Source organism: Nerophis lumbriciformis, linkage group LG10, assembly GCF_033978685.3.
Source record: "Nerophis lumbriciformis linkage group LG10, RoL_Nlum_v2.1, whole genome shotgun sequence".
Classification (NCBI taxonomy): domain Eukaryota; kingdom Metazoa; phylum Chordata; class Actinopteri; order Syngnathiformes; family Syngnathidae; genus Nerophis; species Nerophis lumbriciformis.
The window spans coordinates 3,794,488-3,809,333 of record NC_084557.2 but is presented as its reverse complement, the minus strand read 5'-3'; the positions used below and the strand labels follow the sequence as shown (position 1 = coordinate 3,809,333).

The 14,846-nt window shown below is 43.4% G+C and overlaps 1 protein-coding gene across 1 annotated transcript; it reads right to left on the bottom strand.

Moving 5' to 3' along the window:
• Positions 1 to 11,898: 11,898 nt before the first annotated feature.
• Positions 11,899 to 12,828, bottom strand: LOC133612798 (galanin receptor 2a). The gene has a single exon (XM_061970486.2). The coding sequence runs from the start codon at positions 12,826 to 12,828 to the stop codon at positions 11,899 to 11,901; it is 930 nt and encodes a 309-aa protein (XP_061826470.1).
• Positions 12,829 to 14,846: the final 2,018 nt, after the last annotated feature.

The following is a 14,846-nucleotide window of genomic DNA, read 5'->3' as shown; positions in this document are numbered from 1 at the left end:
AGACAAGGAGAATGCGGGCTCCCGTGGATGTGATAAAAAAGGTAGCTTTGTATTACCTGGCCGATGAGGGAAGACTATGGAAAACGGCGAATGCTTTTAGACTGGCAAAGCAGACTGGATCAGTTATTGTCCGCCATGTATGTCGCGGACTCAACGTCTAGGTCCAGAGTATATCAAGTCAACAAAATGTGGTTAGAGTGTCCGCCCTTGAGATCGGTAGGTTGTGAAGCTGTCGCTGAGGGAAGGGGGTAATCTTGACAACTCCAATTAGACACAATATATGATTATAGAATAAATGAAAATTAGTTGACGCAGATCATGTCGCCTTGTCTCTGCTCTGTCTGCGTCACGGCGATGTTCGGCCTTGGCAGCCAGCAGGCCGAGTCTGGACACAACACTGATAAAAGACAACTGGCAATCTCTTGGATTGCCAGCTTTGCACAGATACAAAAATACCACTTCAGCACAATTGACAATAATTTATATCAACGGCCCTTAAGCATAAAGTTATGATGATAATATATACATAATTATTCTAACACCTGGCTAGGAAGGGACAAAAATATGACTGGCACTTCTTGCACAACACCACAATAACACCAGCACCTCCAAGCAGACTCAAGTCCCGCCACCCCTACAACAAGGCAGCACAAGAGATGCTCAACTCCACCTCCGAGGTGCATGGTTGGCAGTAGCTTGGAAGCAGGAGTGGGAGTCGGCCGGGCTCTCCCGAGTCCACCGCTACATTTGGGACCCAGGAGATGGTGCCATCGGAGGAGATGACCTACCACGCCGGCAATGGACCACGCTGAACCGTCTACGGACTGGGGTCCGTCGCTTTTGGTCATCAATGAAGACGCGGGGGTTGGCGGACAGTGCGGTGACCCTGAGCAGACCGCCGACCATACAATTAACATCTGCCCCTTATATTGACCGCCCTCGGAAGACAGCCTCTTCCACCTAGGACCAGAGATGCGGGTATGGCTACGCGACACCGAGTTGGACATCTGACGTTACACGAAAGAAGAAGAAGAAGAACCAGCGCCTCCATGGAAATGCCCCCCTCTACCTCAAATAACTGCTCACCCCAAAATCCTCCACACCACACCTCCGCTCCGGACAGGCTAACCTCCTCCAACCTCCGAGGACAAAGCTACGGACAATGGGAGACCGGGCATTCTGCTCCGCCGCTCCCAGTCTGTGGAACACTCTCCCTGACCACCTGAGGGATGGGAAAGGGCCCGCTCCAGGGGTCGGGCTTGGCCCCTTAGTTCCAGTGAAAGGAATGTTGAATGCTCCAGGATACCAAAACATTTTGGACAATTCCATGCTCCCAACCTTGTGGGAACAGTTTGGAGCGGGCCCCTTCCTCTTCCAACATGACCGTGCACCAGTGCACAAAGCAAGGTCCATAAAGACATGGATGACAGAGTCTGGTGTGGATGAACTTGACTGGCCTGCACAGAGTCCTGACCTGATCCCGATAGAACACCTTTGGTCAGGTATTCTGCTGACGTTTATACGACAACATTCATTTCATTTGTTTTCCAAAATTAAATTGACATTTGAGTTAGTTTTTTTTTTTTTAAATTAGTCGTGCAAATGGAAATGCAATCGCAGAGACAAAGGATATCCAGTCCGAGATTGAATACCAGCACAAAAAAGAAAATGCTTGCAATAAGATGTTGAATAAATAATACAACAAACATCTAATGGACTTTACATGGCATGAAATTGCAAGTTATTGTTGGACATATACATATACTTGCAGTGTCTATATTGTACATAATACATATTGTTATGAAGGTGTCTGTTACTACATTATATATATACTTGCAGTGTGTATATTGTACATAATACATATTGTTATGAAGGTGTCTGTTACTACATGATATATATACTTGCAGTGCGTATATTGTACATATTACATATTGTTATGAAGGTGTCTGTTACTACATTATATGTATACTTGCAGTGTGTATATTGTACATATTACATATTGTTATGAAGGTGTCTGTTACTACATTATATATATACTTGCAGTGTGTATATTGTACATATTACATATTATTATGAAGGTGTCTGTTACTACATTATATATATACTTGCAGTGTGTATATTGTACATATTACATATTGTTATGAAGGTGTCTGTTACTACATTATATATATACTTGCAGTGTGTATATTGTACATATAACATATTGTTATGAAGGTGTCTGTTACTACATTATATATATACTTGCAGTGTACATATTGTTATGAAGGTGTCTGTTACTACATTATATATATACTTGCAGTGTGTATATTGTACATATTACACATTGTTATGAAGGTGTCTGTTACTACATTATATATATATATATACTTGCAGTGTGTATATTGTACATATTACATATTGTTATGAAGGTGTCTGTTACTACATTATATATATATACTTGCAGTGTGTATATTGTACATATTACATATTGTTATGAAGGTGTCTGTTACTACATTATATATATACTTGCAGTGTGTATATTGTACATATTACATATTATTATGAAGGTGTCTGTTACTACATTATATATATACTTGCAGTGTGTATATTGTACATATTACATATTGTTATTAAGGTGTCTGTTACTACATTATATATATACTTGCAGTGTGTATATTGTACATATTACATATTGTTATGAAGGTGTCTGTTACTACATGATATATATACTTGCAGTGTGTATATTGTACATATTACATATTGTTATGAAGGTGTCTGTTACTACATGATATATATACTTGCAGTGTGTATATTGTACATATTACATATTGTTATGAAGGTGTCTGTTACTACATGATATATATACTTGCAGTGTGTATATAAAACGTTGTTTTAGAGACTTTGAAGGTTACAACAGTGACTGCCATCTTTCAAGCGTTTTTTATCATCTTTAAAAAAATCCTAATAAATAAAAAAAAAAGACGTGTCTTCTTGTCTCTCATAAAGATTGTGAGTGATAGACAAAAAGCTCAGTTCCCTTTAACATTCCTTAAAATCATGAAAGGCCAACACAGACATTCTTTTGAACAGTTTCCACACTTTTCACTTCAATCATGTGGACTTTATGGCTTTTCCATATCTCATCCACGGTGATGATGGCGTCCAGATGACCACGCAGCAGGAGGCCATAGAGAGAAGGTCAAAGGTCACGGGGGGGGGGCTCTCGTGGCAGAGTACAGTCTGTCAGTACTACTGGGGGCACATCTTAGTTTTAAATGTTGATGAAAAAATGATTTTATTATTAAACAATTAACAATTGAACACTTAAAAGTACCAAAAAAGTGCTACCGTTAAATATCTTTTTCAAATTTTCTTGTAAGGTTGTGAGTTCAAACCCCGGGCCGAGTCATACCAAAGACTAGACTAGAGCCATTACCTCCCTGCTTGGCACTCAGCATCAAGGGTTGGAATTGGGGGTTAAATCACCAAAAATGATTCCCGAGCGCGGCCCACCGCTGCTGCTCACTGCTCCCCTCACCTCCCAGGGGGTGGAATAAGGGGATGGGTCAAATGCAGAGGGTAGTTTCACCACACCTAGTGTGTGTGTGTGTGACTATCATTGGTATTTTAACTTTAATCAGACTGTATTTTGGGTATATTATATAGAATCTTGACCTGACATGTTTGGTCTGTCATCACCAGGGTCACCTGACCACTGTCACGCGTTGCCTAGCAACTGTTCCTAACGGACGAACCACAGAAACCTCGTTTCCAATGCTGAAGTTGAACTGAACTGAAATGCTGACAGAATGTAGTATGAATGTAAGAATACAGGTAAAAGCCAGTAAATTAGAATATTTTGAAAAACTTGATTTATTTCAGTAATTGCATTCAAAAGGTGTAACTTGTACATTATATTTATTCATTGCACACAGACTGATGCATTCAAATGTTTATTTCATTTAATTTTGATGATTTGAAGTGGCAACAAATGAAAATCCAAAATTCCGTGTGTCACAAAATTAGAATATTACTTAAGGCTAATACAAAAAAGGGATTTTTAGAAATGTTGGCCAACTGAAAAGTATGAAAATGAAAAATATGAGCATGTACAATACTCAATACTTGGTTGGAGCTCCTTTTGCCTCAATTACTGCGCTAATGCAGCGTGGCATGGAGTCGATGAGTTTCTGGCACTGCTCAGGTGTTATGAGAGCCCAGGTTGCTCTGATAGTGGCCTTCAACTCTTCTGCGTTTTTGGGTCTGGCATTCTGCATCTTCCTTTTCACAATACCCCACAGATTTTCTATGGGGCTAAGGTCAGGGGAGTTGGCGGGCCAATTTAGAACAGAAATACCATGGTCCGTAAACCAGGCACGGGTAGATTTTGCGCTGTGTGCAGGCGCCAAGTCCTGTTGGAACTTGAAATCTCCATCTCCATAGAGCAGGTCAGCAGCAGGAAGCATGAAGTGCTCTAAAACTTGCTGGTAGACGGCTGCGTTGACCCTGGATCTCAGGAAACATAGTGGACCGACACCAGCAGATGACATGGCACCCCAAACCATCACTGATGGTGGAAACTTTACACTAGACTTCAGGCAACGTGGATCCTGTGCCTCTCCTGTCTTCCTCCAGACTCTGGGACCTCGATTTCCAAAGGAAATGCAAAATTTGCAAGGTTGGGTGATGGTTTGGGGTGCCATGTCATCTGCTGGTGTCGGTCCACTCTGTTTCCTGAGATCCAGGGTCAACGCAGCCGTCTACCAGCAAGTTTTAGAGCACTTCATGCTTCCTGCTGCTGACCTGCTCTATGGAGATGGAGATTTCAAGTTCCAACAGGACTTGGCGCCTGCACACAGCGCAAAATCTACCCGTGCCTGGTTTACGGACCATGGTATTTCTGTTCTAAATTGGCCCGCCAACTCCCCTGACCTTAGCCCCATAGAAAATCTGTGGGGTATTGTGAAAAGGAAGATGCAGAATGCCAGACCCAAAAACGCAGAAGAGTTGAAGGCCACTATCAGAGCAACCTGGGCTCTCATAACACCTGAGCAGTGCCAGAAACTCATCGACTCCATGCCACGCCGCATTAACACAGTAATTGAGGCAAAAGGAGCTCCAACCAAGTATTGAGTATTGTACATGCTCATATTTTTCATTTTCATACTTTTCAGTTGGCCAACATTTCTAAAAATCCCTTTTTTGTATTAGCCTTAAGTAATATTCTAATTTTGTGACACACGGAATTTTGGATTTTCATTTGTTGCCACTTCAAATCATCAAAATTAAATGAAATAAACATTTGAATGCATCAGTCTGTGTGCAATGAATAAATATAATGTACAAGTTACACCTTTTGAATGCAATTACTGAAATAAATCAAGTTTTTCAAAATATTCTAATTTACTGGCTTTTACCTGTAGTTTGAACGTTGGAACGGTTTGAATGTTGAAGAGCTGACGCTGAACTGAAATGCTAATGGATTGTAGGATGCATGTAGAATTTTTTTTTAATTTTATTTTTATTTTTTTGAAGTATTTATTTAAAACCTGCACAATACAACAACACACTTTTTTTTTTTTTTTTTTTTTTTACATTTTGGCAGAGACATTTATGCAAGGCTTGAAAAGGGGTTGGATGAAGCAATTGTTTATAATATCCCAACCCCTCTCACTCACTCCACATTTAACAAATGTTTTGAATGTTGAAATTGTTGAAATGCTGAAATGTTACAATTGTTTACATTTTACAATTGTTTAAATGTAGAAATGGTTTGAATGCTGAAATTGTTAAAATTTTAAAATTGTTTGAATACGTTAGCGTATGTCATGTTATATTAATTTGGCGCATTCGGCTGCAAAATTGTCCAAAAAGATGTTTTGATGGTGGAACTGTTGAAATGTGTTGACAAAATGTGGGAGGAGTAGTCTCCAGAAATGGCCAATGGTTGCAGAAAGTACAAAGTAATTTAATACACCTTTAAGAAGAACCAAATGTTGAAACCGTGAGTCAGGATGGTGTGTGGAAAAGCTAAATGCCTGTGTCAGTCTCCCAGACAATAAACATGTTAAAGTAACAGTTTGGAACAAAGTTCTGCTAAACAGTGACATTGCATACCGGATTTGCCATTGACTGGTGATTTTGATTGACTATCCAAAAAGTCTCTGACAGCAAAGAAGACTGATAATATTAATTGATAATTAAAAACAAAATCTTTGGACTTTGAAATTTCCTTAATGAATTTTTGTAATAAGTGGAAAAGTATCATTCCTTATAGTTGTTCAGCTAACCCTTTTATGTTACGATCCTGTAGTTAACATGGGCACCGATTGCGTCGTACCTTAATAGCTGTTCAGCCAACCCTTTTAAGTTATGGTTCGGTAGTTAACGGGTGGTGATTGGGTCATGCCTGAATAGCTGTTCAGCCAACCAAGAGGTTTGGTCTTGAACTGGGTAGGAAGCTATTTAACCAACAGGAAGCAAGATGTGAAGATGGGTGAAAATACGTCAACACGGCTAGATATATCTTGTGGCAGTGGTTCTCAAATGGGGGTACGCGTACCCCTTGGGGGTACTTGAAGGTATGCCAAGGGGTACGTGAGATTTTTTTTAAATATTCTAAAAATAGCAACAATTCAAAAATCCTTTATAAATATATTTATTGAATAATACTTCAACAAAATATGAATGTAAGTTCATAAACTGAACATCAAATCAAGTAGACTATTCCATTCATCACAATGCAACAATGCAATATTCAGCGAGATTTTTTTGTGGACATGTTCCATAAATATTGATGTTAAAGACTTCTTTTTTTGTGAAGAAATGTTTAAAATTAAGTTCATGAATCTCTATTACAATCCCCAAAGAGGGCACTTCAAGTTGATGATTTCTTCTATGTGTAGAAATCTTTATTTATAATTGAATCGCTTGTTTACAGAGGTGGGTAGAGTAGCCAGAAATTGTACTCAAGTAAGAGTACTGTTACTTTAGAGATTTATTACTCAAGTGAAAGTAATGAGTAGTCACCCAAATATTTACTTGAGTAAAAGTAAAAAGTATGTTGTGAAAAAACTACTCAAGTACTGAGTAACTGATGAGTAACATACACACACATATCATATATATATATATATATATATATATATATATATATATATATATATATATGTATGTGTGGGGAAAAAAAATCACAAGACTATTTCATCTCTACAGGCCTGTTTCATGAGGGGGGGGTACCCTCAATCGTCAGGAGATTTTAATGGGAGCATTCGCATACCATGGTTTATATAGGGCACAGAGTGGGTGGGTACAGGCTGGCCTAGGGGCGTGGTGATTGGCTCATGTGTTTCCGTCTATGGCGGCATGTTGTTACAATTTCGCTGCGCTTGTTGAGGGATGACAGGTCTGGACGGTAAATAATAAACAGTTTCTCTTTCAAGCATAGGTTGCATCTTTTATTACCACTATTGTAAGGTGTGCTGGATGCAAGAATTTGCCATGTTATTGAATATTCAACATTATTGTCTTTGAGGTCCCAAATGTGTTTGCTGAGTTCTGTGGTATTTCGCAGGTTTTTGTTCCTGAAAGAAGCCTTGTGGTTGTTCCATCTGGTTTTGAATTCACCCTCGGTTAATCCTACATATGTGTCGGATGTGTTAATGTCCTTGCGTATTACCTTAGATTGGTAGACAACTGATGTTTGTAAGCATCCCCCGTTGAGGGGGCAATCAGGTTTCTTTCGACAGTTACATGCTTTGTTTGTTTTGGAGTCGTTCTGACTGGGGGTCGACGGCTCATTTGCAATTGTTTTGTTGTGGTTTGAGATGATTTGTCGTATATTGTTCATGCAGCTGTAGCTCAATTTGATGTTGTTCTTGTTGAATACTTTTCTTAGGTTGTTGTCTTTGGGAAAGTGTTTGTCAATCAGATTGAGGAATTTGTGTCCAATGTTCGTTGAGACGTTTTTGCTGTATGGGGGGTTGTACCAGATGATGCCGTTTCGTTTTCTGTTATATATATATATATATATATATATATACATATATACACATACATTGATATATACAGTATATAATTTATATTTATTTATTTTGCCATTTTTGTTTACATGTTAAAGGTGTTTTACTGAATATACATGCATGTTTAACACATATAGATTCCTTTCTTTCATGAAGACAAGAATATAAGTTGGTGTATTACCTGATTCTGATGACTTGCATTGATTGTAATCCTGACAGCAGTGCTTAACGTCCACGTTTTCAAATGCAGGAGAAAAAAAGTTCCTCCTTTCTGTCTAATACCACATGAAAGCGGTTGGTTTTTGGTATCTTATTTGTCCAGCTTCCATATTCGTTTTCACACACTTTACAAGAAAAACATTGGCGGCAAATTCCGTAGCTTGCTAGCTTGTTTGCGCTGGCTTTCGGAGACTCTTGTTTTGAAAGCGCAGGCGCGATGGAGCGGCACTTTTATTGTGAAGACAGGAACTGTGCAGTCAGTCTTTAGGCTTTTGACGGGATGTACGTTTGAAATAAAAAAGTGTCTTTTTTCCTTCACACTTTTGATTGATTGATTGAAACTTGTATTAGTAGATTGCACAGTACAGTACATATTCCGTACAATTGACCACTAAATGGTAACACCCCAATAAGTTTTTCAACTTGTTTAAGTCAGGTCATGTGACCGCCTGGCTCTGTTTGATTGGTCCAACGTCACCAGTGACTGCATCTGATTGGTGGAACGGAGTGAAACGTCACTAGTAAGGCAGGCACTATGAAGGTCTGTCTGACAGACCAAAACAAACAAAGCGTGCATTAACAGATCGATAAAAATTAGTAGCGAGTAGCGAGCTGAATGTAGATAAAAGTAGCGGAGTAAAAGTAGCGTTTCTTCTCTATAAATATACTTAAGTAAAAGTAAAAGTAAGTTGCATTAAAACTACTCTTAGAAGTACAATTTATCCCAAAAGTTACTCAAGTAGATGTAACGGAGTAAATGTAGCGCGTTACTACCCACCTCTGCTTGTTTATTTTTCAACAAGTTTTTAATTATTTTTATACCTTTTTTCCAAATAGTTCCAGAAAGACCACTACAAATGAGCAATATTTTGCACTGTAATACAATTTAATAAATCAGAAACTGATGACATAGTCCTGTATTTTACTCCTTTATCTCTTTTTTTCCAACCAAAAATGCTTTGCTCTGATTAGCCCAGGGGTCGGCAACCTTTACCAGTCAAAGAGCCATTTTGACCATCCAACCATCCATCCATCTTCTTCCGCTTATCCGAGGTCGGGTCGCGGGGGCAGCAGCCTAAGCAGGGAAGCCCAGACTTCCCTCTCCCCAGCCACTTCGTCCAGCTCCTCCCGGGGGATCCCGAGGCGTTCCCAGGCCAGCCGGGAGACATAGTCTTTCCAACGTGTCCTGGGTCTTCCTCGTGGCCTCCTACCGGTCGGACATGCCCTAAACACCTCCTTAGGGAGGCGCTCGGGTGGCATCCTGACCAGATGCCCGAACCACCTCATCTGGCTCCTCTCGATGTGGAGGAGCAGCGGCTTTACTTTGAGCTCCCCCCGGATGACAGAGCTTCTCACCCTATCTCTAAGGTAGAGCCCCGCCACCCGGCGGAGGAAACTCATTTCGGCCGCTTGTACCCGTGATCTTGTCCTTTCGGTCATAACCCAAAGCTCATGACCATAGGTGAGGATGGGAACGTAGATCGACCGGTAAATTGAGAGCTTTGTCTTCCGGCTCAGCTCCTTCTTCACCACAACGGATCGATACAGCGTCCGCATTACTGAAGACGCCGCACCGATCCGCCTGTCGATCTCACGATCCACTCTTCCCTCACTCGTGAACAAGACTCCAAGGTACTTGAACTCCTCCACTTGGGGCAAGATCTCCTCCCCAACCCGGAGATGGCACTCCACCCTTTTCCGGGCGAGAACCATGGACTTGGACTTGGAGGTGCTGATTCTCATCCCAGTCGCTTCACACTCAGCTGCGAACCGATCCAGTGAGAGCTGAAGATCCTGGCCAGATGAAGCCATCAGGACCAAATCATCTGCAAAAAGCAGAGACCTAATCCTGCAGCCACCAAACCGGATCCCCTCAACGCCTTGACTGCGCCTAGAAATTCTGTCCATAAAAGTTATGAACAGAATCGGTGACAAAGGGCAGCCTTGGCGGAGTCCAACCCTCACCGGAAACGTGTCCGACTTACTGCCGGCAATGCGAACCAAGCTCTGACACTGATCATTTTGACCAGTTTTACAAATTAAAGAAAACAATGGGAGCCACAAAAATCTTTTGAAATTTAAAATGAAATAACACTGCATACAAAGTTTTTTTTTGCTTTGTGCTATGTATAAACCAAGGGTCTCAGACACGCGGCCCACACCTTAATATGATAATTGAATGTTAGTGCGGCCCACGGGTTTTATATGAATGGCACTAGACAGCATCATACTTGTCAACCCTCCAGATTTTTCCGGCAGACTGCGAATGTCAGGGCAACTATTCTCTCAAACGTGCCGTGATGTTACAGCATTTAGCGCCCACTACAACCAGCGTGCCGGCCTAGTCACACGTTGTAAGGGGCTTCTGCTTGCTCACGTAAGTGGCAGCAAGGCATACTTGGGCAACGACCACACAGGTTACAGTGACGGTGGCGGTATAAAAAACTTTAACACTCTTACTAATAATGCGCCACACTGTGAACCCACACCAAACAAGAATGACAAACACATTTCGGGAGAACATCTGCACCGTAACATAAACACAACAGAACAAATACCCAGAATCCCATGCAGCCCTAACTCTTCCGGGCTACATTATACACCCCGCTACCAAACCCCGATGTGTGGGGGAGCAGGATTGGGGTGGGGGCGGGGTTTGGTGGTAGCAGGGGTGTATAAAGTAGCGCGGAAGAGTCAGGGCTGCATGGGATTCTGGGTATTTGTTCTGTTGTGTTTATGTTGTGTTAAGGTGCAGATGTTCTCCCGAAATGTGTTTGTCATTCTTGTTTGGTTTTGGTTCAAAGTGTGGCGCATTATTAGTAAGAGTGTTAAAGTTGTTTTATATTGCCACCGTCACCGCAAGTATGCCTTGCTGTCACTTGCGTGTGCAATTAGAAGATGCATACAACAAAAGGCTGGGCTGGCACGCTGTTCGTACAGATTGTAGAGGGCGCTAAATGCTGTACCATCATGGCACGCCCTTGTTATTATTGTTAGGGTGACAATCGGAGAATATTAATCCTGGGAGTTTTCTGCGAGAGGGATCGAAATCCGGAAATCTCCCGGGAAAATCGGGAGGGTCTGCAAGTACGCAGCCGAGCCGCATCAGAGTGATCAAAGAGCCGCATGCGGCTCCGGAGCCGCGGGTTGCCGACCCCTGGATTAGGGGGTACTTGAATTAAAAACATTTTCACTGAAAAAAGGTTGAGAACCACTGCTATAGGCAACACCTTCGTGTCCAAGTCTTTCTTAAGGTTGCTAAAAAAAAGTCTTCTTGTTCGTATACTTCTTCAAATGTTCTTGTAATCAGAACATGTCTTCGGTATATTAGATGGAAGTTTGATTCCATGGTCTGATTACAAGGAAATTTGAGAAAGTGTATGAATAAGAAGACATAATGAACCTTTTTGAGCAACAGTTAAATATTGTTTTCCATTCCCAATTACTGTGAATTGAGATGTGAAAATACTTGTCCCATTACTTAGTGATTCATACTTCTGTTGCCAAGGGAAGCTCTTCAGCTGATTCGCCAACCAATCCTTGAGTCTTGCTGAAGCTGTGCTCATATTTCCAAAGATGTCGAAACATGGCAACAGATACTTTTCTGTTTCATGGGGATGAACAATGTGTGTCTTCAGCCTAGCCTTTTGTAAAGGGAGTTTTGTATCCAACAAGTTGATTACGATGTGTGAGCCGAACTGTCCGCGGACGCACTGACGACCTGCGGCCGCACTCTGTTCCGGCGACAACCAAAGAGCCGGGCCGCCCTCCTGTGGCGCCTGGACAGCAGCACGTAGAGGAGAGGGTTGATGCAGGGGTGCAGGTACTGGAGCACCGTGCACATGAAGTAGAAGAGCTCCCAGGCCCGTCCGTGCCGGTAGACCCCTAAGTAGACGCATAGCTCCAGCACGTAGCCTGGTAGCCAGCACACTGAGAAGGTCGCGGCCGCCAAGAAGACCATGACCGAGGCTCGCCGAGTGTTCCTGGCGCTAGGTATGGACATGACCGGACTCTTGTGGAGAAACAGAGCCAGGCGGATGTAATTGAAGGCAATGACCAGCATGGGTACAAAGTAGAAGAGCACAAACTGGCTGAGGACCACCTGGTAGTGATGCTCGTGGAGGGTAGGAAGGCAGAAGGAGAAGTCGACCAGGCTAGAGCTCAGGATCTCTTTGGTGGCAAACATTCTCAGGGGCAGGCTGATGAGGAAGCTCAGGGCCCAGACCAGAACGAACATGAGGATGACCAGGTCCATAGCTGGAGGCTGGTAGGGGTTGGTGATGATCATGGCCCTCGCCATGGACACGGCGCACAGCGAGTAGGTGCTGGCCGCCAAGCTGAAGGCCAACAGGAACTGGTAGACCTTACAGGCCACGTCGTCCAGAGGCCAGGAGTGGCTGAGTGCCGAGTGCAAGGTGAAGGGGATGAGCAGCAGGGTGAGGAAGTCGGCCAGGGACATGCTGAGCAGGAGGATGTCCAGGCGGTTCTTACGCAGCGTCTTGTACTTGGCGAATAAGGAGAAGACCAGCAGGTTGGCACCCAGGCCCACACCCAGGATCATGGCGCAGGTGCAGGCGAACACCAGGCCGTAGGTGTTGGGAACTGACATGTTCACTCCACCTGCAAACTGTCAAATACCATTTAGGTCATGTTTCTATACACTTTGTGGTCACAACATGTCAGACTGATTGTTTTCAGCTTTAACTGTTCTTAACTTGTGTGGACAATTGCCACGTGATAGTTTTACACAATTGACTCTTTCATTTGATTTCCATGGTCTTGTATGCCATCAAACTGATCACAGACTTGCTTACCTCACCATCACAGCAGCACTCGTTACGCGCTGTGTAAAACTCGGCAGGGTAACCGCGTAATACTCCATGTCAGTAGGTGGCAGCAGGTAGTTAATTGCTTTGTAAAAGTCGGAATGGGTCGGGTGAGACGAGGATGGTTTGTGTGATCCCAATATGTAGGTAAACACGTACATAATGCTTAAACCAAAAATGAACATAAGGAAAAGGCAATGAAACATAGGAATGGCTATGCAAAACACAAGTAAAACTGAACTCGCTACAAAGTAAACAGAAACAGAATGCTGGACGACAGCAAACACTTACGGCGTCCACAAAGTACATCCGTACATGACATGGCAATCAACAATGTGCACACCAAGAAGGGTAGCAACAACCTAAATAGCCTCGTCAGGAAAATTGTATGTAAATTATCAAAAAACTTTCCGTTCTCTGAGTTCCCAATGAACAGACAAGAGGCTGTCTTTGTTGCACCAAGCAAAGGCTTGGAAAATTCCGTTGTGTACGATGGGAGGAGCCGGGTTATCTATTGTCATCGAAGACCTGCCCAGGCTGAAGCCAGGACCAGCCCAAGCCTGAGGCATCTTTTTCTTTCGTGTTAATGTGACCGAAAACAAAGACTGTTTACATACTCCCCATTCCTTTAGAAACAGATCTTATGTAAACAGGGAAAGTCCAAATAAAAAGAGGTGGCGTACAATCCAGGTGTACTGGAGAGGAGGCTACGCCGGATAGTCGAACCTCGGATTCAGGAGGAACAATGTGGTTTTCGTCCTGGTCGTGGAACTGTGGACCAGCTCTATACTCTCGGCAGGGTCCTTGAAGGTGCATGGGAGTTTGCCCAACCAGTCTACATGTGCTTTGTGGACTTGGAGAAGGCATTCGACCGTGTCCCTCGGGAAGTCCTGTGGGGAGTGCTCAGAGAGTATGGGGTATCGGACTGTCTGATTGTGGCAGTCCGCTCCCTGTATGCTCAGTGCCAGAGCTTGGTCCGCATTGCCGGCAGTAAGTCGGACACGTTTCCAGTGAGGGTTGGACTCCGCCAAGGCTGCCCTTTGTCACACATTCTGTTCATAACTTTTATGGACAGAATTTCTAGGCGCAGTCAAGGCGTTGAGGGTATCTGGTTTGGTGGCTGCAGGATTAGGTCTCTGCTTTTTGCAGATGATGTGGTCCTGATGGCTTCATCTGGCCAGGATCTTCAGCTCTCACTGGATCGGTTCGCAGCCGAGTGTGAAGCGACTGGGATGAGAATCAGCACCTCCAAGTCCCAGTCCATGGTTCTCGCCCGGAAAAGGGTGGAGTGCCATCTCCGGGTTGGGGAAGAGATCTTGCCCCAAGTGGAAGAGTTCAAGTACCTCGGAGTCTTGTTCACGAGCGAGGGAAGAGTGGATCATGAGATCGACAGGCGGATCGGTGCGGCGTCTTCAGTAATGCGGACGCTGTATCGATCCGTTGTGGTGAAGAAGGAGCTGAGCCGGAAGGCAAAGCTCTCAATTTACCGGTCGATCTACGTTCCCATCCTCACCTATGGTCATGAGCTTTGGGTTATGACCGAAAGGACAAGATCACGGGTACAAGCGGCCGAAATGAGTTTCCTCCGCCGGGTGGCGGGGCTCTCCCTTAGAGATAGGGTGAGAAGCTCTGCCATCCGGGAGGAGCTCAAAGTAAAGCCGCTGCTCCTCCACATCGAGAGGAACCAGATGAGGTGGTTCGGGCATCTGGTCAGGATGCCACCCGAACGCCTCCCTAGGGAGGTGTTTAGGGCACGTCCGACCGGTAGGAGGCCGCGGGGAAGACCCAGGACACGTTGGGA

Coding starts and splice junctions, on each gene's coding strand:
- LOC133612798 (XM_061970486.2), bottom strand. CDS start 12,828: ATGTCAGTTCCCAACACCTACGGCCTGGTGTTCGCCTGCACCTGCGCC.